Source organism: Saccopteryx bilineata, chromosome 1, assembly GCF_036850765.1.
Source record: "Saccopteryx bilineata isolate mSacBil1 chromosome 1, mSacBil1_pri_phased_curated, whole genome shotgun sequence".
NCBI lineage: Eukaryota > Metazoa > Chordata > Mammalia > Chiroptera > Emballonuridae > Saccopteryx > Saccopteryx bilineata.
The window spans coordinates 53,275,383-53,301,557 of NC_089490.1; the positions used below are offsets into that span (position 1 = coordinate 53,275,383).

The following is a 26,175-nucleotide window of genomic DNA, read 5'->3' on the forward strand; positions in this document are numbered from 1 at the left end:
GAGTATTTTCAGGAAAATGTAAGTTTTGAAATCAGGCCCCAAAGGAGATCCTCAAGAACTGATGGAATAGTAAGTTTCTTTTAACTAAAGGCAATGTTAAACGCCAAGAGTGCAAAGGTGAGATTAGCCAGTCATTTTGTTCTACTGAGGCAACAATACATAGCCAGTCGATATGGAGAGATGCATTAAGTAATGATGGGCTTTCATGCTGGCGGAATGGCTAGCCAGAGCTGGGAATGTAGGGCTCTAAGAACAGCTTTGGAGTTACCAAGTGACAGCTGCAGGTAGATTTCTACACATACACAGAACCAAACAACTGCCCTACCACATCGCATGTCATGATGCTGGTACAACAGACATATCCTTGCCTTGGATCACAAAGCTACTTAGCAGCGCCCTACACCTGCATAGATTACTTAAGAGACCTTTCCCTGAGGATACTTGAGCCCCTAAATGGGACAGGCTCAAAGGGAGGGGTGCGGATAAGCAATTCCGATGGGCAAGTGAGTTCTGCGCAGAATTTTGACAAAGGAGAGGGCCTTGGCTTGAAGACAAGCGCAGGGTCACTTAAGGGCAGTGGAAGAGCACAAGTGGAAGCTCGGTGCACAAAACCCTGAGAATCTTGAGCCGGCAGCAGAGCTGAATGCAGCGTAGTGAACCATCCTTTCCAGTCACATCCTCCCTAAGCCGGGCAGAGAAGAGCGTGGAGGACGAAGCAGCGGCGGGGCGGTGGGGGGTAAGGACCTACGTTCTGCACACCTCTAAAAATTTCAGCTGCTGGGAGCAGCGTCCTTATCCGTTTCACTCTCACCGGGTAACCCCGCCCGGGAGTGGTTCTCTCCTCGACAAATATTAGCCCCGTTCAACTGGAAAGTGCAGGAAAGCCGCCCTCCTGGAGCCCAAAAAACGGACACCGAGAGCCGGCAACTAACTCCGGACTCAGGCGCCGCAGTGGTGGAGTCCAAACGAGGACCCTCCCTGGGCGGGACTCCTGGGTCGCCAGGGACGCACACAAACCAATCACGGCAGACGCTTTTTCGTAACCAGACCAATCACGGCAGACGCTTCCACGTGACCGGCACCGACCAATCAGAGACCGTGACGATAGCGGCGGGGAAAATTCAAACGTGTTTGTGGAGTTTGGATTTCATCTTTTCTTCCCAACTCGGGTGTTGGTGAGTTCGGCCCTGCAAGTGCACGGGGGAACGGCGGCAGCCGGTGTATAGCCGCTTTAGCCGCGCGGGTCGGTAAGTGGTGTGGGCGAGGCGGAGGCGGCTCAGCCAAGTAGACGACGGAGGGCGCGGCTAAACGAGCTGAAGGGGGAGGGGAGGTCTTGCGGCCTCCGCCAGTCTGCAGGGTGTTGCCGGGGGATGGTGTTGAGGATCCCGGAAGCGAGAGGTGGGTGTGGACCTAGCCGGGAAGAGGGCCTGGTGGGGTTCTTGGGGAGAGTTTGGGACCCGAGATCGTCTCCCAAAAGGCACTTCCTCGCTTGTCTGGTGCTTTAGAATAGGGAGAGATGGTGGTTTGTTCTGACAGTTACCTTTCGAATCTGACTTCAAGAGGTGATATCTAGGTGCCCACTTTATCGCCCCTTTTCGTTGTGAAACTCGATCCCGGGTTACTGGGTTGATGTTTGAGAATTACAAAGGTGAGATTGAGAGGAAGACTGCAGATGCTTATTAAGCCAACATAATATGACACCATGTTCGGTATCATACGAATGTGGTAGATTCATGATATTAGAGTGATTAAGCGAACAAATCAGGGTTCTGCCAGAAGTGCACAAGAACAGGCCTGCTGATAGCCCGTTTATCAATGAAGGGCTGAGATGTTAGTATTCTGCTCCGAAAGCACTTGAAGTGTGCAGGTTTGCTCACATAAAGCAGGTGAATAAAAGGTTACTCACACCACCAAAGTATTCTTTATGTCTCTACGTCACTACCAGAATCCAAACATTCCATTACATTTTCTTAAATGACATAATTTGCAGATGACCCAGAGAAAATAGTTCTGGAAAAAGTGAAAGGAAGGCATTCAGTGTGTACAAGAAAAAAGTTTGAGGAGGGGGACAGCAGTTTCTGTGTTGTGCAGTGGAAATTCTGTTAGGAAGAAAACACGTAACTAGCCTATTGGGAACCTTGCTGGATAAATTTTGAATATATGCAGTTGTTTTTATGTACATAGCTTTACAAAATACTACCATAATACATCAGTGTTAAGATGTGTTCACAAAACTAATGCTTTAGTCATTTGTATCTAAAAGGCTAACTGCAACATTTTTTGTTTTGTTTTTCTCTTTAATGCCAGTAAATATAGGAATTATGACTAGTGCAATTTTTATTTCCCCTCAGAAATGGAGGTCGAGGATTTAAGTGGCAGAGAATTGACAATTGATTCAATAATCAACAAAGTAAGAGATTTTAAAAATAAATTTAAAAATGAAGACCTTACTGATGAGCTAAGCTTGAATAAAGCCTCTTCTGATAGCACAGGTGAGTTTCTTTCTTTGGGTGCCCTAAGGTAAAGGAATAAAGTGTTACTTACCCTTTGTAGTTCACATAATGTAATTTCCTCAGTAATTGGTACTTACTAATGAGAGTATTGTACACATGCTCTATATTTTGACCCTTTTGTGTGGAAATATTTCCACAGTTTTCTGCTTTGTGGGAAAAAAAAGGAAATTTATCCTTTATTAAAGTGTACTCAGATGTAGTGTTCTTAACTCTTCCATTATTGTCAGCTGTTATTTCTACTAATATGCTTGCTCTCAATAGATATGCTACTTTTTTTCATTCCTTTTTAGCTGCAAATTGAGGAAGCTTCCCTGATTTTAATAAAATTACGTATAAATTTAGAATCAAATACTCAATTTTTGATTTGGAGACTCTTCTTGTTATTGGCTTGGCCTTTTTTTTTTTTGGCCTTTTTTTTCTTTATTCATTTTAGAGAGAGGAGGTTGGGGGGCAGGTAGCAGGAAGCATCAAAGTTGCTTCCTGTATGTGCCTTGACCGGGCAAGCCCGGGTTTCCAACGGCGACCTCAGCAGTCCAGTGGACACTTTACCACTGCGCCACCACAGGTCAGGCTGCCTTTTTCTTCCTGTTCTCCTTGCTCACTGTTCCAGCCACAGCAGCTTCCCTTCTGTTTCTCTTTATGTGCTAGACCAGCTCTTACCCAGTGCCTTTTCTCTTGCCTGCCCTCTGCTGTGAACACCACTCCCCAGATACCTACTCGTTCTTTTTTTTTTCCTTTTTAAGTGAGAGGTGGGGAGGCAGAGAGACAGACTCCTGCATGTGCCCTGACCCAGAATCCACCAGGCAAGCCTCCTACCAGGCGATGCTCTGTGCATCTGAGGCTGATGCTTCATTCATATTTTAGCACCTGAGGCAAGGCCATGGTGCCATCCTCAGTGGCCCGGCCTACTTGATCGCACCATTCAAGCCATGGCTGCAGAAGGGGAAAAGAGAGAGAGAGAGAAGGGGGAGGAGTGGAGAAGCAGATGGTTGCTTCTCCTGTGTGCCCTGACTGGGAATAGAACCGAGGACTTCTATTTGCCAGGCCAATGCTCTACTGCTGAGCCAACCGCCAGGGCCTATCTGCTCAATCTCATTCTTACCTCCTTCAGGTCATTGTTCAAATATCATCTCAACGAGGCTGTTCCTGATGCACACATTTAAAATAGTAACCTCCTACCTGACCAGGTGGTGGCACAGTGGATAGAGCGTCAGCCTGGGACACTGAGGACCCAGGTTCAAAACCCAAGGTTGCACCTTGAGCATAGGCTCACCAGCTTGAGTGCGGGTTCGCTGGCTTGAGCCCAAGGTTGCTGGTTTGACCAAGGGGTCACTGGCTCAGCTGGAGCAGCATCCCCCTCGCCCCCCCCCCATAGAGAAAGCAATCAGTGAACAACTAAAGTGCCCTAACAAGTTGATGCTTCTTGTCTCCCTCTCTCCCTTTCTGTCTGTCTGTCTGTCTGTCTCTCTCTAATAAAATAAATAAAATAATAATTTCCTGGAGTGTGAGAGTCTGGCCCCTATCTCTCTTTCCTATTATTGTTTTATTCATAGCAGTAGTCACCTTCATCTGACTTACTTATGTATTGTCTGTCTCCACTAGAATGTGAGCTCCATGAGAGCTTGATTTTTATCTGTTTTGTTATATCTACACACCTTAGAATGGTGCCTGGAATGTAGTAGACACTTAAATATTTATTGAATGATGAGTGAGGGAATGTGCCTAAATTTTAATACCCAACCTTTTAGAAATGTATCAGCTCAGAAGTCTAATTGCCTACATTTAGGATTGTTGAGGTCATTTTAAAAGTGACCTTTAGAAAAGTTTATCATATGTATACTGACTATTAAATGGATGGAAGATTAAAGATAAATGGAAGAACCTGTAATCTAGTCATAACAGTTCATATTTACTTGAAACCTTGAAACTAGTTATTTTGATGTTAAGCAAACTTAATAGAATGCCATCGTACCTTTTATATGTATTTATAAAGCACTATTAAAGCTTGTGCACCAAGGTAGATGAGTCCTTATTTAAAATCCAAAATTTACTCATTGGGATGCGTGACATAAATTGAGGAAGACTCAAAGATGCTTAAAATCATGGTTTCTAGATGAGAAAAACTTATGAACCACTATGCTACATGTAATATATGTTTGGCAGCAGACGAATGCTAACACAATAAACAATGCTTTGGGTAGAATGGAGGTAGAATGGGGTACTCAGGCATGCGGACTAGATTTGCAAAGACGGCTTTGACAACATCTTGCAGACTTATTTGTTGGGAAAGCAGTGGAAGGTAAAATTGGAAGTTAAAATCAGAGCAGATTAAATTTAAAATAATAGAACAAAATTATGAATGTGCTATGTTTTAGTAGGAAAGAGAGATACGTAGTCATGTGTGCAAACGTGAAGATTTAGCTCTTGTTGAAGGTAACCGAAACCAATGGAAAGAATGACAGTTTCTCTGAGAAAATTTTTTTTAATGTTTAGTAATGACTAAAATATTATAAATAGGAGACTGACATTCAACTATCTTTTCAAAAACATTTAACAACAAAGAAAGTAAAAAATAAATTACAACTTGAAAATTATGGAGATATATGGGTGCCTTGGAAAGAAAAGAAAATGACCATGTCGGTTGCTTATCTTTTCTAAACTGGTTTTATTTAGTTTGTTTAAAAGTAAGTTTTAAGTATATGGAGATAATATTAGATAACAAGATTACAGTAAGACTGGGGTAGTAAGTTTCCAAGTTTTTAATTAAAAAGTCATTAATGAATTTTCTTAAAAAGTTGGAAACAGGTACTGGTGGGAGAGGCTTAGATTTTCTTTGAATAGTTAGGATGCTAAAATAAAATACTGTTGCAGCATAAAATGTTCTTAAGACTACTTATGGATTTTTAAAGCTACTTTTTTTTTTTTTTTTTTTGTATTTTTCTGAAGTTGGAAATGGGGAGGCAGTCAGACAGACTCCCGCATGCGCCCGACCGGGATCCACCCGGCACACCCACCAGGGGGCAATGCTCTGCCCATCTGGGGTGTCGCTCTTGCAACCAGAACCATTCCAGTGCCTGAGGCAGAGGCCACAGAGCCATCCTCAGAGCCCGGGCCAACTTTGCTCCAATGGAGCCTTGGCTGCGGGAGGGGAAGAGAGACAGAAAAGAAGGAGAGGGGGAGGGGTGGAGAAGCAGATGGGCGCTTCTCCTGTGTGCTCTGGCCGGGAATCGAACCCTGGACTCCTGCACACCAGGCTGTAGCTCTACCACTGAGCCAACCGGCCAGGACCTAAGGCTACTTTTAAAAAACATTTATTACCCAGCTTTTTCTTCCCTCAAAATAATCTTTTATAGTAAAATATAGCCTCATAAAAGATATCTATGCAATAAATAAGTTGCTTATATTAACACAAATTATTAAAGTATTTTAAAAAATATTTTAAGGAGTTTATGTAGATTGATATCGAGAGTATAACTAATTTGAAGGAAATGTGCAGTTTGACATTTGTTTTTATATCTTTCTTTTGTTGTGGCATATTTTCTTTCCTTTATTCAGATAATTCAGGAACTGTTAACCAAATTATGCTGATGGCGAACAACCCAGAGGACTGGTTGAATTTGTTGCTCAAACTAGAGAAAAAGAGCATCCCCCTTAATGACGCCCTTTTAAATAAATTGATTGGTCGTTACAGTCAAGCAATTGAAGCACTTCCTCCAGATAAATATGGCCAAAATGAGAGTTTTGCTCGAATTCAAGTGAGATTTGCTGAATTAAAAGCGTAAGTGTTAGTATTTTAACTACAGATAACTAACTACATTACAGAAAGGTCAAATAAAAACTTATCAGGATTACATGTAAGAAAATTAATATTTTTTGATCAAATGCTTTTGTTTATAATTTACAAGTGAGTAATCCAAACTCTCTTTAATATGTACCTATTTCTACAAGTTTCATATTTTTGACTGCCTTAAAAGATTTTTTAAAATAACCTACTAGTATTTCATTTTACACACAGGAAAAACAATACCTATGTCTTTTGGAAAATAGAATGAACAATTATCAACTGCCCTTTTTCTTAAAATTTGACTCTGAAATTTTTATTACAGTATTCAAGAGCCAGATGATGCACGTGACTACTTTCAGATGGCCAGAGCAAACTGCAAGAAATTTGCTTTTGTGCATATATCTTTTGCACAGTTTGAACTATCACAAGGTAATTTGAAATGTTAAGTCCAAATTTTAAGTAAAAGGTAACTTTCATTGTAACTCGTATCCTAATATTAAATCATATATATGAAGTAGGAATTGGAAGAAAAAGACATGCAAGTTGATCAGATGAGATTATGGGGGAAGAATCCCACCTAAGTGGAAATGCAGAGAATATTTGCTATGTTAACTCTTCTACTTGTATGGAGTAGTCCAGGGAGAGAAGCATGAACTTCATGCTTGTGCTTAGTTGGGTTCAGGAAAAGTTTGAAAGAAAGTGGCTTCTCTGCTGAGTGTTTGTGGGATGAAGGATATAAGATATTTAAGCTAGAGCAGGGGTCCCCAAACTTTTTACACAGGGGGCCAGTTCACTGTCCCTCAGACCATTGGAGGGCTGGACTATAAAAAAAACTATGAACAAATCCCTGCGCACAGTGCGCATATCTTAAAGTAAAAAAACAAAACGGGAACAAATACAATATTTAAAATAAAGAACAAGTAAATTTAAATCAACAAACTGACCAGTATTTCAATGGGAACTATGCTCCTCTCACTGACCACCAATGAAAGAGGTGCCCCTTCCAGAAGTGCGGCGGGGGCCGGATAAATGGCCTCAGGGGGCCGCAGTTTGGGGACCCCTGAGCTAGAGCTTCAATAAGCTTTTCTTATGCCATGGTTTCATAGCACTGAAATATAGATTAAATTATAATTATAGCACTCATTGGTAGTTCCCCTTAAAATAAACTGTTGTAGAATCTATTTTTTATGTCTTGCTCATCTGGCTCTTCATATTCAGGACTTTTTGGACAGGACCAGGGCAATCTCTTTCTCAGACATTTTTAGCCTGGCCATTGATAGTCTTTCCTCTTTCTCATTTTCTGGGGCCTCTGAATCTCCTCGCAGTCGATCCTCTTGACCAAGTGTTTCTGTTTTCCCTCAGTCTTGCTTCTGCTCCATCCCTGATGCCATTTACCACCAGATACACACATTGTCCCTGTTGGTTTGGCTCAGCCCGAATCCCCATGATAGTGCCCAAAGCAGGGCTCAGTCACTGAAGAGTATTCTCTAGGATTGAGGCTGGAGAAAAGCATTGTACAAACTCCTTTTTTGTTAAAGTACGTTTGGCCAGCCCTTTAAGACTCTCTGTCTTCTACCTAAGAGTTTTTTGAGGCATAATGGCCTATCAATAACAACTATAAACTTTACATCTTTAGAACACATAAATATTGAAAATCTCAAATTGTGATGTGTGAAAAAAAAGTGTACATTATTTGTACCACTGCAATGTAGTAGTAACCTCAAGGCCAAAATTATAATTACTTTGAAGGGTTGATGACTAGGCTTTCAGGAAATATGTAACATCTGACATGCAGTTCAGTATGTATGTGTATGTTTATAGGACTGGGTGGCATTCCATAGTTTTTATCAAATTGTCATAGGGATCTGTAAGCTTCCTAATTACTGATTACCTAAGCCTTTTTTTTTGATATCCTAAAATGTTTAATGTATGAAATTTTATCACTACTCTTAATAAATATGGACTTAACCACTATCAAATATTTATATTCTTAAAACTTATAAACAGTCTGAAGCTAGAGGACTTTTCTTAATTATCTTTATACTGCAAGTGCAAAGTTCATTGCATAGCTCAGTGTTTCCCATAAATACTGATTAGATTCTATAAGATATGTAATGTATGCATTTTAGTATTTACAAACAAAATAGACTAAACAGATTAGATAAATTTGCAGTTGAAATAAAATTTGGTAATTTATCTGTATTCACAAAGGCAATTGTGGTAGTTATTTTTGCATTTTTGGGGGTGGTGTAGCTAAGAGAAAATTTTATCATCACTTATTTTTTTTTACAAGAATCCTTTTCATGGAGAATACCCTTCAGCAAAAGATGTCAACCTTTTCTTAATACTAAATGTCATTATGAATATTATTACTGCATTGTAACACACTGATGCTTTTGGGACTATTATAGTATCGAGGGCTTAGTTTTCCTTTTTACTAAATTCCTTGAGGGTCCTAAGTATTCTCGTTGGCCTTTGGGGTCCCCACTTGGTAATTGCTTTGTTTTTTCTTCGGTTTTCTTTTTATTTAGTGAGAGGAGGGGAGGCAGAGGCAGAGTCCTGCATAGGCCCAGACTAGGATCCACCCAGCAAGCCCACTGTGGGGGGGGGTGCCCTGTCCATCTGGGGCTTTACCCCGTTGCTCAGCAATCCAGCTTGTCTTAGTGCCTGAGGCAGAAGCCTTGGAGCCATCCTCAGCGTCTGGAGCCAACTCGCTCCAATCTAGCCGTGGTTGCAGGAGGGGGTAAAGAGAGAGAGAGAGAGAGAGAGGAAAAAGTGTGAAAAGCAGATGGATACTTCTCCTATATGCGCTGATTGAGAATTGAACCCAGGACATCCACATGCCAGGCCAACGCCCTACCACTGAGCCAGCTGGCCAAGGCCTATAACTGCTTGTTATACTTTTGCTTCTGAACACTAATACATAGTTACATCAGTTATATGTTACAAAAGTAAACTATTTGAAATGTATTGTTTATCAAGTGAGATTCCTTATTTGTTTATGAAATAAAGCTCAAGAGCCTTGGAATGAGTATTTTTGCCTGAAGCTTTCAATTTTTTTTTTTCAAGATCCCAATGAATAAGAATCTGGAGAGAAGACAGCTGCATTAAAAATAACAATCTTTCTCTTTTTTTCTCCTTATTTTGTTAGGTAATTTCAAAAAAAGTAAACAACTTCTTCATAAAGCTATAGAATGTGGAGCAGTACCAGTACAAATGCTGAAACTTGCCATTCAGAATTTAGACCTCCAAAAAAAGCAGCTGCTTTCAGAAGAAGAAAAGAAGAGTTTATCAGGTAAAATGTATTAATGTGTGCAAATACTTTTCAGAGTTGACTACCTGTGAAAAAGAATTAAGGATAGCCTGACCAGGTGGAGGTGCAGTGGATAAAAAATTGGTCTGGGACGCAGAGAACTCAGGTTTGAAACCCCAAGGTCGCCAGCTAGAGCACGGGGTCACTGGCTTGAGCAAGGAGTCACTGGCTCGGCTGGAAGCCCCCCCCCTCCCCCAAAGAAAACAGTCAATGAACAATTAAAATTCTGCAACAACAAGTTGATGCTTCTCATCTCTCTCTCTTTCTGTCTGTCACTCTCTCTCCCATAAAAAAAAGGTAATATTTTATAGAAAAATATCATTTACATAGAATGGTAACAGTCTAAGTTTAAATTTCAGATTTAAAGGCAATGAGGCATTTAGAAGTAATAGTCTTTACTATTATGTTGGATATTTTATTGCTCACACTTTCACTGGTAACATATTACAAAGTCAGTCTAAACAGGAGAATTATTTTTTGCTTTAGAAATAGAGCCTATTCTTAACTCTGGAGAAATAATTATGTAATTATGAAACAGTTATTAAATATCGTTTGACAGTTATCTTGAGAACATCTTCCTATCTGTATCTTATGTAGGGACAGATCTATGAATTGACTTTAAGTATTCTTATTTGTGAGATTATTTTTTTGTGTATTATGTCTTTACAAATTTAATCACAGTTTGAAAATTTTTACAGCCTCTACAGTATTAAGTGCCCAAGAATCCTTCCCCAATTCAGTTGGGCATTTGCAGAATAGGAGCATCAGCTGTGAATCCAGAGGACAGACTACAAAAGCCAGATTTTTATATGGGTGAGGAAATTGATTCAGCTTCTTAAATATTCATCATACATTTGTATGATTTATATGTTTAAATACAGATTTTCGTAAGAGAGTGATAACAGTGTTTAGAACTTAATGGAAATACATATATTAATATTGTTCTTTTAAAACTTGCGGGTATTTTCTTTTTTTTAGAGAGAACATTCCCCCTCAGGATACAGACATAAGTCATCGAAAACCCTTAAAACAAACGAACAAAGCTAAACGGGTAAGTTAGTTTTAATCTACTTTGATTAGGTGGTAGTGGTGAGATCTTGTTTATTTCCTAGTTGGTTACTTAATTTTCCAAAACATTTTTAGTCATGCCCCTTTGGAAGAGTCCCAGTTAACCTTCTGAATAGCCCGGATTATCATGAGGAGACTGATGGCTCAGTTGTTCCAAGTTTTACAAAAAGGTATGTTTGGCTTTTAAATTTTTCCTTTTTTTCAATGTTTTGGGATTGATGGCAGAATAATCTTAGTCTTTTGCTGCATAATAATTATTATGATTAAATTTTTATTTAATATTAAATGTTGCTGAGTCTCTTAATGTCAGGGACAAAGGAACAAGTAGGAAATGTGACTTTATTTTGCTTTTTCACTCATTAAAAATAATAATTAAAGGAACTATTACAAAATGAGAAATAGGAAAAACCATGAAGATAACCTGAAGCTTAAATGACTGTAAATATCCTCAAATTCTTGTTTTCTGAACATTTCTCACTTAAGAGTTTCTTCCTAAAGTGTATGTAGAAGTCTCCGTAGCACAGGTGAAGGAAGTCTGGGAATAATTTCTTCTCCAGCTAATTCAAGGAGAAGACCAGCTATCAGTGGGAAGGGTGACTAATTTATTCAGTTGCTTCAGAGGTGAGGGCGTCAAGAAGTGGGGCAGAATAGTAGATATAAATGTTGTCTATTACATCCAATGTGTTCTTCTTCCTTTAGCTTGGGTGTTTATTCCCTTTAAAGAAGCGGGTATCTAGTGTTCTAGTGTAGCTAGGGGAGTATTTTCTGGTCTAAAAAATTATTCATTCTAATCACTATATAACATTATTTCTACCAGAAAAGTCTCCTTGGATTCTTGAGAACCATTTGTCAAGTAAACTTTAGAAACACAACTGATTGTTTTTAGTTGGTGTATTCTATACTTAAATTCCTATTATACTTAGGGCTCAACTACATTTAACAATGAAAGACCATTTTAGTTGTCAGGTTAAGATCCAGAATGTTATGACTATTATCTTGTCATCTTCATTTCAGTCACCTAGCTGAAGAGTAAAGGCAAGTTTCTAACACTCCAAGAAAATAAAAATAAAAACCAACAAGTCATTTTCTTGCTTATTGTGATAGATTGTATGCCTGGCACTGTGGAGGCCTACGGAGAAGTTTATGGTCTAGTTCTTATCCTTAAGCTATTTACAGTCTGAAGTGTAGTTTCACCTACATATTGCTGTTCCCTTCTCCTTTCCCACAGTCACACCCTAATTCCAGTTGTTACTTAGTAAGTACATAATGAAGTATGCAATCACCTAAGCTCCATCACTTTTGTCATTACTCAATACCTAACTTAATCACATTTGTGTTAGAATCATGTTATTTTAAAAAATCTTAAGGGAGTTTTTCAATTAAAAAATATATGTAGTTTAAAAAGTCAACTATAATATGGAAAAATTATATATTGAAAAAATTAACTTCATACTAAACATTAAAATTTATTTTGTTTTGTGGGCAATAGACAGATCTCTAGAACAGAATGCCAAGAGGTGATTGTGCCTGGATCTAAAACAAGTGGAAATGATTCCTGCGAATTAAGAAATTTAAAGGTATTTTCATTTTTGACTTTTGATATGGAATAAGGGTATCTAGCCAGGATTCATGGAGCTTTTCCTAAAAAAGGCAACTCGTAGTTTATATGACATCTTTAATAGTGTTTTTGAAGCCCCCAGACATATAGGACCACTAATGGGAAGGGTACAGAAATCCTAAACTCCTTCTCTAAGATTGAGGTGGTAGAGGCCAACTATCTCCTTAATAAATGAAGTAACACTTCTTATGCATGTGTAAGAGGATTCAATGGCCTGGGTTTGGGAATAGCTGGGAGGAGCTATTCTCCCCAGCTTTACTTTCTTGGGGTGTTATATGATCTGGCAGGACATCTTAGACAAAAATGCAAGAATAGATTGTGATGGGCAGAGGTGAGTGCTTAATCTGATGTGCTGATATGGCAGAGAAACTGTGAACTTGAAAGACAGGAAAGTTTTAGTCTTTGGTCCACTGATTTTTAGGGATAATATTAATAACCATTATATTATACTATTATATTAATAACTATTCTTACAGTACTTGAATTAGACATGTGATGTCACAATGTGGGTCTTTTCTATTGTACATTCTTTATAATTCCTCTCTCGTGATCTATACTTGAAAATAATGATTTTATCTAATCACAACTGTCTTAGAGAAAAAGTCAGTTTTGTTAAAATTTTACTTTCTAGATTTACAATAACTACTGTCTTAGACTCACACACATCTTAGTTTTTTCTAACAATGCTGTTTTTGGTAATAACATACGATCATAGTAACAAAATAATGAGGCATGTTTTATGTTGATTCAAACTTTCTAACCTCACCTTTTAAGTGAATATATTTTAGCAAATGATTCATATGCCCATTCAAAGCAAATTGGTCAAATTTATAGGCATAGTTATTCCTATTTCTCTAGTTTATAATTTAAGAAGTTATTCTTTGCTTGGAGTTTGTGAGTCCACAACTGATTACCATAGATAATTTTCCTAGCAATATTTTCATAGATGAGACTTTAGTATATTGAATGATAAGGTAAATCAGTACTACAACTGTTTATGAGATGATTATTATTTGATTTCTTATTTTCACATAGGCTGTTCAAAATACTCAATCCAAGGAAATGCTGGTGTCAGATGAGAAGAGTTCTGAACTTATTACTGATTCAGTAACCATGAAGAATAAAACTGAACCAAATTTTCTAAGAAAATTAGAAGGTAAGACTTCTTTAGTTAAGAAAACCACTGGGCCCTGGCTGGTTGGCTCACTGGTAGGCATCAGCCTGGCATGTGGATGTCCCGGGTTCGATTTCAGTTGGACACACAGGAGAAGTGATCATCTGCTTCTCCACCATTCCCCTTCTTCCTTTTCTCTCTCTCTCTCTTCCCTTCCTGCAGCCATGGCTCCATTGGAGCAAGTTGGCTCAGCTGCTGAGGATGGCACCATGGCCTCTTCTAAGGCACTAGAATGGCTCCAGTTGCAACAGAGCCATGCCCCAAGTGCGCAAAGCATCACCCCCTAGTGGGCTTGCCAAGTGGATCCAGGTTGGGCACATGTGGGAGTCTGTGTCTCTGCATCCCCGCTTCTCACTTAAGGAAAATACAAAAAAAAAAAAAAAAAAAAGAAGAAGAAAGAAAACCACTCTGTTGCTTGTGAATGCTAACCAGCCACTTAAGAATTATAATATAAAACCTTGTCTTGTCTGTCCCTTTATCTTGTATTTCAGTTGAATTCTAAAGAGTGTAAAAAAAGTATTGAATTCTGTAGCAAAGGAAGTTTAGTTAACTAAAAGGTACATAAAAGAAAGAGAGGAGGGAAAGTACCATGGAATTGAGTCATTTTTCTCAATTGGCTTGATAAGTACTCTCTGGAAAGGGTACAGAAACTGTGTATGTCCTTTTTCTCTTTAATCACTTGGTTTTCCAATATTTTAGTACTTTGATAAAGGTTCTAAGGTTATACATATCACTAGACATTATGAATGAGCCAGGGTCCCAGGAGGTTACCATCCAATATGGCAGATAATACTGCTAGATATAATGCTGGGTAGAATGTAGAGAGTGTCATGAGAACTGCGTAACTAAAATGCTGTAAGAAATCAGAGGGAGGAGAAATTTGAGGAACTAATTTAGGGGAAATAAGGTAATGCTTTGTGGAAGAGAAGATATATGAAAAATTGATAGGATTTAATAAATAGGAAGGAATAGTGAGTATTTCAGATGGAGGGAATAGCTTAAGCAAAAGAATAAAACATTCTCGGAACAAAAGACTAGTTATACTGCAAACTTGAACACAGGTGGTTTAGAAATGGGAGATAAGACTTGGTAAAGTTTGAATGGCTGGCTTAAATTTTTATTCTTTTAGATGACAGGGTCATGAATTTGTTGATTTTTGTCCAAGCAAAGGTTGCTAGGTTGGATATGATTTTTTTCTTTTCATTGGATTGAGGAAGGGTACGGGGACAAAACTAGGCTTGCCCCAGACTCATTTGGGTTTATTCTAGACTTCTGTTGTTTAGCCCTGAAAGTTCCAAGTCTCAGGAAAGCCCTCCGTTCCCAGCATACTAGGTGGTTAATCACCCTAGAATAGTCTTTTTGCCATTATTTTGATTGGGAATAAATCCTTAATCTTAGTATTTGGAGGAAATGGCTATATCTTATACTTCCATGGCATCTATTATAAACTGGTATGATGAATAGTACTAATCAGACACCTAATTTAATATTTTTAAATGAAGACTTGTGACAATGATACTTTATTATGTGTAAAACTTCTAATCAGAAAAACTGCCCACATCATAAGTGTATAGCCCAATGCAATATTTAATTCATACATATTTCTTTGGAGTGTTTTCAGAGGTGGAGTTGTTGGCTCCCAGGATGTGCATATGTTCATTTTTAGTAGATAGTGCAAAACCATTTTCCAAAGTGGTTGTACCTTTGACCAGCAGTTATGTTACTCTTGCCACGTATTCTCAGGCATTTTATTGTTGGGTTTTAGTTTTAGACATTCTGATGCTGCTAAGTGATAGCTCATTGTGATTTTAGTTTGCATTTCCTTCATGTCTGCTTATGTTGAACATCTTTTTGTATTTATTGGCTATTTGTATATCCTCCTGTGAAGTACTTGTTGGGATCTCTTGACAGTTCTCGGTTGAATTTTCTTTCTTTTTCTCGTTGATTTTTAGAAGATATATCATCTAGATACAGATCCTTTTGTTGGATATATGTATTACAAGTGACTTCTCCCATTTGTGAAAACTTGATGAGAAGAAGTTCTTGCCTGACCAGGCAGTGGTGCAGTGAATAGAATATTGGCCTGGGATACAGATGACCCAGGTTCAAAACCTGAAGGTCACAGGCTTGAGTTGCAGGCTCACCAACTTGAGCACAGGATCGCTGGCTTGAGTTGAAATCAGACATGACCACACGGTTGCTGGCTTGAGCCCAAGGTCACCAGGTTGAGCAAGGGGTCACTGTCTTGGCTGGAGGCTGTCCCTCTCCCCAGTCAAGACACATGAGAAAGCAACCCATGAACACCTAAAGTGCCACAATGAAGAACTGATGCTTCTCATCTCTGCACCTGTTTCTCTCTTGCACGCGCTAAAAAAAAAGAGAGAAGTTCTTAATTATCATGCATTTTAATTTATTAATCTTTTGTGGTGTTTTCTGTCTTTAAAAAAGTCTTCCTACTCTAAAATTATAAATATATTTCTATATATTTTAGGTGAGATCAGTATCAAGATCCTTTTTTCCCATGTGTATATTATATCCACTTGATCCATTAGTGTTTATTGATGAGACCCTCTTTTCTCTTACTAAGTGGTTGTAAAGTAGGTGATCCTATGGAGTGATGTATGGCTTTAGATTCTTCTCTCTTCCATAGTTCATTTTTTTTTTTAAATCTTTGTGCTAATAAAGTACTGTCTTAATTACTGCAATAAGTCTTCATTACCTGTCAGAAAATCTTCCAATTTGTTTCTTCATATCTATAAATCTTTCAGCTTTGTTCTTCTAGGTTATTTAGCTATTTTAGCCTTTAGGATTTCCACATGAAACCTGGAATCTATATCAGACTACATTTTTTTTTAATGGGATTTTGATTGAGATCTAAGGGAACAAGCTCACATCTTAACAGATAAATTTTCTAATCTACTAACCTGGCATTCATTCGAGTGGTCTTTAAGACATTGAGAGCATCATTTTCTGTGTAGAGGTTTTTCTTATCTTTTGCTAGTTATTCCTAAATACTGTATTCCCCATGTATAAGATGCACCTAAATTTTGGGGCCCGAAATTTAGGAAAAAAAATTACATAAAGTTACTGAACTCAAGTTTTATTCATCATATAATTTATACAACTCCTCATTACTGCCAGAAACTCCCATTCATTAGCTTGTCCTCATCTGTGTCTGATGATGAATCACTGTCTTTATATATATTGCCTCGTCCTCAGTTCCATCTATGGCATTTGAAATGCCACACTTCTTAAATGCAAGTAAAAAGATCTATAACCACTATATAAGATGCACAGTTTTTAGGCCCCAAATTTTTCAAGAAAGGTTGCTTCTTATACATGGGAAAATACATTACTTGATACTTTTTGTTGCTGTAATAAGTGGGTTCTTTAAAAATTCATATTCTTTCATTGTTGCTGACATAAAATACGACTGATTTTTAGTTATTGATCTTAGGGACAGTGACTTTGTAAATTCACTGAATAATTTATATTTTCTTATGAATTCTTTCATGTTGAAAATAATACATTTTTTGCCTTTCAAGTGTTTTAACTTTCATTTCTTTACTGTAGTGTACTTAACACCTTCAGTCTAGTGATGAACAGAAGGGGTGGTAGGTGGCATTCTTGTCTACTCTACATTAGAGGGAAGCTTTCAGTACGTTACTCTTGTATGGTAATTGCTATTGATTTTTGTAGCTAGCTACTGTTTTTCAAGTATCAAAACTGAGTTTTGTTTTATACCTAGATTATCATTATTTTTTTTAAGTGACTGGGTATTGAATTCTATCAAGCTCTTCTGTGTTTATTGAGTTGATCATATTTTTTTCTCTATTCTATTATGATAAATTAAAGTGATTTTCAAATGTTAAGTAAATTTACATTTAGGAGTAAGCACAACTTGGTTATAATTTGTTACCTTTTGTATATCAGTTGTAAATAATTTGATTAGGATTTTTGCAACTACTATGATAGAAATGGAGTACTGATATTCATAGAATAGTAAATATATTGTTTAGGCTCTTGTTTAGAGACAAAGTAAATTGCAGGCCAGTTTAAGGTCAAATTTTTGTTAAAAATGGTGAATTACCTTCTTTTTATTAGAAAGTCTTTATGACATATATATGTTTTTTAATTTTTATTTATTTATTTTCTTGCTTTCTGGTAAAGACCAGACTTTAAATTCAGAATGGTTTCTGATAATAAAACCCTTGGTAACTACTGAAGAAGATGGCTATGTTTCAAGTTTGTAAAATTGACTTACTAAAAGCAAATTGTCAATAACTGGCTTAAAGTTTTTAAATTTCTCTTTGTTTTTAAGTGCAAAATGCTAATACAATTGATAGCATGTTTTAGTGTTTACATTTAATTTTGTTATTATAAAGTATTCTTGCATTAATGACAATAATAACAAAAACAATTTCAGAACCTAAAGAAGATCAAGAACCAAAGGTTCCAGAAAGTAAACAGAAACAATGGCAATCTAAGAAAAAGTCAAAATGTGTGAACCAGAATCCTACTGCATCTTCAAATCAATGGCAGATTCCAGAGATCACCCAAAAAGTTGATACAGAGGTAACTTCCTTTTCCTTAGTTTAACATGCATTGTTCCAAATGTGAAGATCATGTTAAATATTTTCTTATTAACTCCTCATGCACCATATTTAGTAGAATAGTTTACTTAAAGGGTGTTTTTATTTATAAAACAATGATCAGTCACAATCATAGGTTTAGTAAAAGTACATGACCACATGAATTCTTCTCTATTGTCAGTAATGTTTCTAGATTGCTGGTAGACTGGTGGAGGGATGAACAAACTATAGCCTATTGGTCAAATCTGTTTCCTAGCCTGTGTGCATAAATAATATTTTATTGGAACACAGTCAGGCCCTCTCATTTGCTTACTATCAACACTTATACTGCTATCAAAAATTAGGGGAGGCCCTGGCCAGTTGGCTCAGCAGTAGAGCTTCGGCCTGGCATGCGGGGGATCCGGGTTCGATTCCCGTCCAGGGCACATAGGAGAAGCGCCCATTTGCTTCTCCACCCCCCCCCCTTCTTCTCTGTCTCTCTCTTCCCCTCCCGCAGCCGAGGCTCCATTGGAGCAAAGATGGCCCGAGCGCTGGGGATGGCTCCTTGGCCGCTGCCCCAGGCGCTAGAGTGGCTCTGGTGCGGCAGAGCGACGCCCCGGAGGGGCAGAGCATCGCCCCCTGGTGGGCAGAGCGTCACCTCTGGTGGGCGTGCCGGGTGGATCCCGGTCGGGCGCTTGCGGGAGTCTGTCTGACTGTCTCTCCCGGTTTCCAGCTTCAGAAAAATACAAAAAAAAAAAAAAAAAGAAAGAAAAATTAGGGGAGCCTGACCTGTGGTGGCGCAGTGGATAAAGCATCGACCTGGAAATGCTGAGGTCGCTGGTTCGAAACCCTGGGTTTGCCTGGTCAAGGCACATATGGGAGTTGATGCTTCCAGCTCCTCACCCCTTTTCTCTCTCTGTCTCTCTCTTCTCCCTCTCCCTCTCTTTCTCTCTCCTCTGTAAAAATAAATAAAGAAAAAAATTTTAAAAAAAAATTAGGGGTATTTAAAAAATGAATATAAGCAATAAAATATCCCCTGATTTTTGTGAGCAGTGTACTTTCAAACTATAATAGCAGAACTGTGTAGTTGCAACAGAGATCATCTGATCTATAAAGCCTAAAATGTTTACTGTCTTGCTCTTTACAGAAAATAATACAATGATCCTTAAACTAGTCTAAAGTATACCAAAGCATTTGACAGTTTTCAGTTGTCATCATCTGGATGAGATAGAAAATATAGACTGGACAATGTGTGTGATGTATAACAGCAGCCATTGACCAGTTCAGAAGGAATGATCTGGAAAGCCATATCTATTTTAGCCTACGGCCATACTTTTCTCACTATTTCTTTAAGTTATGTTCCAACTACTGGTTCTCAAATATTTTGGGGTTTTGTTTGTTTGTTTGTTTTTATACAGAGACAGAGAGTCAAAGAGAGAGATAGACAAGAATGGAGAGATGAGAAACATCAATCATCAGTTTTTCGTTTTGACACCTTAGTTCATGCGGCCCACGGGCCCCGAGTTTGAGACCCCTGCCTTAGCTGTTCATTGATTGCTTTCTCATATGTGCCTTGACCGTGGGGTTACAGCAGACCGAGTAACCCCTTGCTCAAGCCAGCGACCTTGGGTCCAAGCTGGTGAGCTTTTGCTCAAGCCAGATGAGCCCGCACTCAAACTGGTGACCTCAGGGTCTTGAACCTGGGTCCTCCACATCCCAGTCCGACGCTCTATCCACTGCGCCACCGCCTGATCAGGCAATATTTTGGTGTTTTTTTTTGTTTGTTTTTTTTTTATTTTTCTGAAGCTGGAAACAGGGAGAGACAGTCAGACAGACTCCCGCATGCGCCCGACCGGGATCCACCCGGCACGCCCACCAGGGGCGACGCTCTGCCCACCAGGGGGCGATGCTCTGCCCATCCTGGGCGTCGCCATGTTGCGACCAGAGCCACTCTAGCGCCTGAGGCAGAGGCCACAGAGCCTTCCCCAGCGCTCGGGCCATTTTTGCTCCAATGGAGCCTCGGCTGCGGGAGGGGAAGAGAGAGACAGAGAGGAAAGCGCGGCGGAGGGGTGGAGAAGCAAATGCGCGCTTCTCCTGTGTGCCCTGGTCGGGAATCGAACCCGGGTCCTCCGTATTTTGGTTTTTTACCCTCTTAATTATCGAGACACTCCAAGAGATTCTATTTCCGTAGGTTATATTTATCTGGATTTACTGTATTAGAAAGTAAAACCAAGAAATTTTTTAAATATTTAATAATATATTGTATATTAATGACAACAATATACCCATTACGTTTGAATGTAGATGCACTTTTATGAAAAATAAGTATTTTGTTTTATTGAGGTATAATTGACTAACATTATATTAGTTTCAGGTGTACAACATAATGATTTGATATTTGTATATATCATAATCACTATAATAAATCTTGTTAACATCTGTCACCATACATAGTTTTAAATTGTTTTTGGTCTTGTGATGAGAACTTTAAGATTTACTCACTAAACAACTTTTAAATATGCAAAACAATATTAATAATGCTTTCCATTGCATCCCCATGACTTGTTTATTTTATAACTGAAAGTTTGTCCCTTTTGACAGCCTTCACCCTTTTTGACCATGGTCACCCCACCCCTCTACCCTGCCTCTGGCAAACACCAATCTTTAACTTCTTTTAAGGTGTTACATATCAGTGGTACTATGCAGTCTTTCTCTCTCTGACATATTGTACTTAGAATAACATCCACAGGTCTATCCCTGTTGTCACAGATGGCAAGATTTCATTCTTTAGGTTTAATAATATTCCATTGTCTATATATATCACATTTTTTATTCACTCATTCATCAATGGATACTTACGTTGTTTCCATAACTTGACTATTATAAATAATGCTGCAATGTGCATGGGGGTACATATTACTTCTTTGGGTTAGTGCTGTTATTTTCTTCAGATAAATACTCAGAAGTGGAAATTTTGAGACATACCATAGTTCTGTTTTGTAATTTTTCTATATTCCTTAGTGGCTGCACCAATTTACATTCCCATCAACAGCATACAAGGGTTACCTTTTCTCCACATCCTTGCTAAAACTTGTATTGTCTTTTTTATAATAGCCATTCTAACACATGTGAGGTGATATCTTATTGTGGTTTTATTTGCTTTTTCCTGATGATTAATGATGTTGAGCATCTTTTCATATCTCTTGGCCATCTGTATGTCTTCTCTGTCTTTTCAGATTCTCTGTTCATTTAAAAATCAGATTTTCTTACTATTGAGTTGTATGTGTTCTTTATAAATTTTACAGATTAACCCCTTATTCATATATGATTTGCAAATGTTTTTTCCCATTAGATTGCCTTTTCATTTTGTTGCTGGTTTTCTTTTCTGTGCAAAGGCATTTTAGTTTGATGTGGTCTCATTTGTTTATTTTTATTATTGTTGTCTTTGCTTTTGGTGTCAGATCCAAAAAAATTATAACTAAGACCCATGTCAAAGAGCTTACTGCCTGTGTTTTAGGAGTTATATGGTTTTAGATTCTACATACAAGTCCTTACTCCGTTTTGAGCTAATTTTTGAATATGGTGTATGATAGGGATCCAGTTTCCTTTGTTTCCATGTGGCTATCCAGTTTTCCCAGCACCGCTTATTAAAGACACTGTCCTTTCGCTAGTGTACATTCTTGGTTCCTTTCTCAAAAATTAATTGAGCATATGTTTGTGGGTTACTCTCTGTTGTGTTCCAGTGATCTGTGTATCTGTTTTTATGGCAGTACTATACTGTATTGATTACTATAGCTTTGTAATATAGTTTAAAATTAGGGATGTGATGCCTCCAGATTTATTCTTCTTTCTCAAGATTATTTTGGCTATTTGGGGTCTTTTGTAGCTAACACAAATTCTAGGAGTGTTCTATTTCCATAAAAAATTCCCCTGGAATTTTGATAGGGGTTGCAGTAAATGTGTAGATTGCTTTGGGTATTATGGACATTTTAACGATACTAATTTTTTCAGTCCACGAGCACAGACTATCTTTGAATTTATTGGTCTTCACTGTTTTCATCAGTGTCATAGTTTTTCAGTATACAGGTCTTTTACCTCCTTTGTTAAATTTATTCCTAGATGTTTTATTCCTTTTGATACAATTATAAATAGAATTATTTTAAATATTTTCTGATAGGTCATTAGTAGTGTGTAGAAATGCACCAGATTTTTGTGTATAAATTTCGGATCTTGAAACTTGACTGAATTTGATAGTTCTAACAGTCCTTTGGTAGAGTCTTTAGGATTTTCTATATATATCATGTCATCTCCAAGTAATGACAGTTTTATTTTTTCCTGTTCAATTTGATGCATTTTATTTGTTGCTTAATGCTCTGGCTATGACTTCCAATATTATATTAAATAAAAGTGGCAAGAGTGGGAATGCTTGTCTTACTGATCTTAGAAGAGAAGCTTTCAGCTTTCACATCAAGTGTGATGTCTGTGGGCTTGTCATATATGGCCTTTATAATGTGAACTTACATTTCCTCTGAAAATGTAAGTATTTTTTGAGACAAAATAATTATAGTGCAAAGAGTGACATTTTACAATTTCTGTAATGGTTGGCTTAACTGTAGATTGGATTTCTTGTATTTGCTTTTACAGTCAATCTATTTTATTACAATTGTGTCTTATATAGCCTTGGGAAAACTCCAGTATATACTCATGAAAGAATGAAAGTGAAAAAGGCAAATAATATCTTAGTATGATGAGGAAGATAGTTTTAACCTCAGACTCCCTGAAAGGATCTTAGAACCACCCTCTCACAGCTTTTCCTGGATTACCCTTTGAGAAACCCCGTCTAAGTAATGAAGTGGATAATAAATGATGAAAGGAATCCTGATAGGTCAAGTCATGGATCATATAAAACAATATCTCTTTTTTCTTTCTTTTTGAAACCTGTAAATCAATAGCATGGTAAAGGAACTCAAAACTATCTATTTGTCATTAGGGAAATGCAAATCAAAACCACAATGAGATACCACTCCCTACCTTTGAAGATGGCTATAACTAAAAAGAGACAATAATGTGTGTTGATGAAGATGTGGAACCCTCATACACTGTTGGTGAGAATGTAAAATGGTGCAGGCACTTGGAAAATGTTATAGCAGTTCCTCAAAAGGTTAAACATAGACTTACAATGTGATCCAGCAGTTCCACTCCTAAGTACAGTGTGTCCGTAAAGTCATGGTGCACTCTTGACTGGTCACAGGAAAGCAACAAAAGATGATAGAAATGTGAAATCTGCACCAAATAAAAGGAAAACCCTCCCAGTTTCTGTAGGATGATGTGGCAGCATGTGCGCATGTGCAGATGATGATGTAACACCACGTATACAGCAGAGCAGCCCACGGCCATGCCAGTCGAGATGTGGACGGTACAGAGGAAAGTTCAGTGTGTTCTGTGGCTCACTAAATTCAAATCCGTGACCAAAGTGCAACATGAATATCTGCGCGTTTATAAGGAAGTGCCACCACATAGGAATAACATTACTCAGTGAGATAAGCAGTTGAAGGAAACGGGCAGTTTGGTGGAGAAACCCCGTTCTGGTAGGCCATCAGTCAGTGATGAGCCTGTAGAGGCTATACGGGATAGCTACATAAGGAGCCCTAAAAAATCTGTGCGTGAGCCCACATCAAAATGCACTGAATAGGTATGAAACTGGGAGAGTTTTCCTTTTATTTTATGCAGATTTCACATTTCTATCATCTTTTGTTGTTTTCCTGTGACTGGTCAAAAGTGCACCATGACTTTACGGACACACTGTATATACTCAAGAAAACTAAAAATGTATATCCACAGAAAAACTTGTATATGAATGTTCATAGCAGCTTTATTCATAATTACCAAAAAGTGTAATAACCCAACTATCCATCAAGTAGAGAGTAAATAAACAAAATGTGGCACTCTAATTTTATTATTTTTAAGTGTTCAACAATAAAACATAATGAAGTACTGATAAATGCTATAACATGGATGAACCTTGAAAACATGCTAAGTCTAAGAAATAAGCCTCTTGGAAAACGCCATATATTGTGTGGTTCCATTTATAAGATATGATTAGAATAGACAAATCCAGAGACAGAAAGTAGATTAGTGGTTGCCACTTAGACTGGGAGGAGTGGAGAATAGTGATGACTGCTAATAGATATGGTGATGATTGCACTCTCATGAATATATTGAAAACCACTGAGCCACTTAGAAAAAATTAGGCAGTTTTCTTAGGTCACCATTATAACAGTCCTCTCAAGTGGAGGTGGTTTTGCCTCACATCCCATTTACCTATGGCTACAAAGTCCTTGTTGCTATGTCCAGATCATTTCTTGTCCTACCCTTTTGAGGCTCTGCCTTCTGGACATACCATCCTGTTTCTTGCTCCTTGCTGTCATCTCTGAACATCCTAGGGATTCCCTGTCATTCTTTAAATGTATTAGGCTGTGGATCACTTCTGTCTACTTCAAACCAGCAGCTGTCATCCTTTTTTTATTGGTTTCTATAGCCCTATATATCACTAGTCATACACCTGGCTTCCAGATTCATAACTTCTTCTCCTCGTGACCATTTTCTTAATTATACCTTAGCTACCCATTCCTCTATCCTTAATTCTGATCTCTAAAATATCAAATGCAAACATCCCACTTTATGATTATAATGTATATTTGCAATTTCATTACCTAATAATCTTACTACAACAGTTTCTCAATACCATCCTGACCAGTAATCCAAATGTATATATGAAGAAATTTTTAATGAAATGGAAAATTTATCCAGGAAAAGAGTACAGTGGTCATGCTAGCTATCTTCAAAAAAAAGGACAGAAATGTAGAAAATAGAAGAAATATATGTGTTGAGCCTCTCAAGAGCATAATGTGGACCTGGAGGTTAAAAATTAAAATAGAGAAACTGATATCTAAACATCTGTAAAGCTTTCTAATAATAAAAGCTGTCCCAAATTCAAGTGAACCTCCCTAGACAGTAGTGAGTACACAGTTATTAATAGTGCTCAAACAAAATGTGGTTTCCTGGTTGAGTTACTGTAGAACAGGGGTTGGCAAACGTCTATAAAATGTTAGTAGGCTTTGTAGGCCAGAGTCACTTTTGTAATTACTCAACTCTGCCACTTTAGCATGAAAACAGCCTTAGGCAATATGTAACAAGTGAGTATAGTTGTGTTCCAATAAAACTTATTTACAAAAAGTGGTGGCAGCCCAGATTCAGCCTGCAGACTATAATTTGCTGATCTCTGCTGTAGAGAATGTTCATTCATCATTGCTTTGGGATTTGTATGAAATAAATTCTACATGTCTCTTGCAATTTTCTTAGGAAAATTTGAAATTTGCTATTTCAAAGTTTGTAAAGTAAATAGTATTTGGCCATTCTGCCCCCAGTCAGAAAGTGGGAGTGTGGTTTTATTGAGTAAAGACTAATTTTTAGAAGAACAGCAGAGTACTTATTTAGATTATAAAAATTTATATTGGTTATAGTAGGCCTGCCAGGAGAGGATATTAAATCCTATTTTATTAAACAATACTGTGTGCCTTCCCTCTAATATAATCCCTTTAAGCAAACTATAACTGGCTTCAGAATTTAGCGAAAGAGCTACATTATAAAGTTGTTGCACCTGACCTGTGGTGGTGCAATAGATAGAGCGTTGACCTGGAACACTGAGGTTACTGATTTGAAGCTGTGAGCTTGCCTGGTCAAGGCACATATGACAAGCAATGAACAACTAAAGAGAGGCAACTATGAGTTGATACTTCTAGCTTCCTCTCCCCTCTCTTTCCTTTCTGTAAAATCAATAAATACAATATTTTAAAAATGTTATTGAAAGTCTATAATACATGTCTACCTACTTTAACTTTTTTTTTGTATTTCATGTTTTTATTATTTTAGAAGTGATTCTTTTGTTTTAATTTTGGTTTAGCAGAAACAAACCACTTTTGAGAAACCTTCCTCTTTAGTTTCAAAGCAGTCACCGCCGATACCAGTACCAATATGGACTGACCGAAAATCTGTTTGTGAGACACCCAGTAGCCGGGCCTTGGAAGATTACATGAGCTGGTAATTACTTTTGGCTCTTAGCTTGGTACAGTAG

At 37.9% G+C, this 26,175-nt stretch overlaps 1 protein-coding gene across 4 annotated transcripts in view; it reads left to right on the top strand.

Moving 5' to 3' along the window:
- The first annotated feature begins 1,113 nt into the window (after nt 1-1,113).
- TTK (TTK protein kinase) overlaps nt 1,114-26,175 on the top strand; it is a 55,537-nt gene continuing 30,475 nt past the window's right edge. Inside the window, exons 1-12 of one of the 4 annotated variants that reach the window (XM_066253006.1) lie at nt 1,114-1,175; nt 2,352-2,492; nt 6,069-6,291; nt 6,620-6,726; nt 9,449-9,592; nt 10,309-10,423; nt 10,589-10,661; nt 10,754-10,848; nt 12,168-12,255; nt 13,332-13,452; nt 17,897-18,045; nt 26,005-26,141. In XM_066253006.1, the coding sequence (XP_066109103.1) occupies nt 2,354-2,492; nt 6,069-6,291; nt 6,620-6,726; nt 9,449-9,592; nt 10,309-10,423; nt 10,589-10,661; nt 10,754-10,848; nt 12,168-12,255; nt 13,332-13,452; nt 17,897-18,045; nt 26,005-26,141 (1,391 nt within the window). In that variant the 5' untranslated portion in view covers nt 1,114-1,175; nt 2,352-2,353. Of the gene's footprint in view, nt 1,248-1,368; nt 1,399-2,351; nt 2,493-6,068; nt 6,292-6,619; nt 6,727-9,448; nt 9,593-10,308; nt 10,424-10,588; nt 10,662-10,753; nt 10,849-12,167; nt 12,256-13,331; nt 13,453-17,896; nt 18,046-26,004; nt 26,142-26,175 lie in introns of those variants that run through there. The other 3 variants (XM_066253005.1, XM_066253004.1, XM_066253003.1) reach the window with 3 other exon arrangements.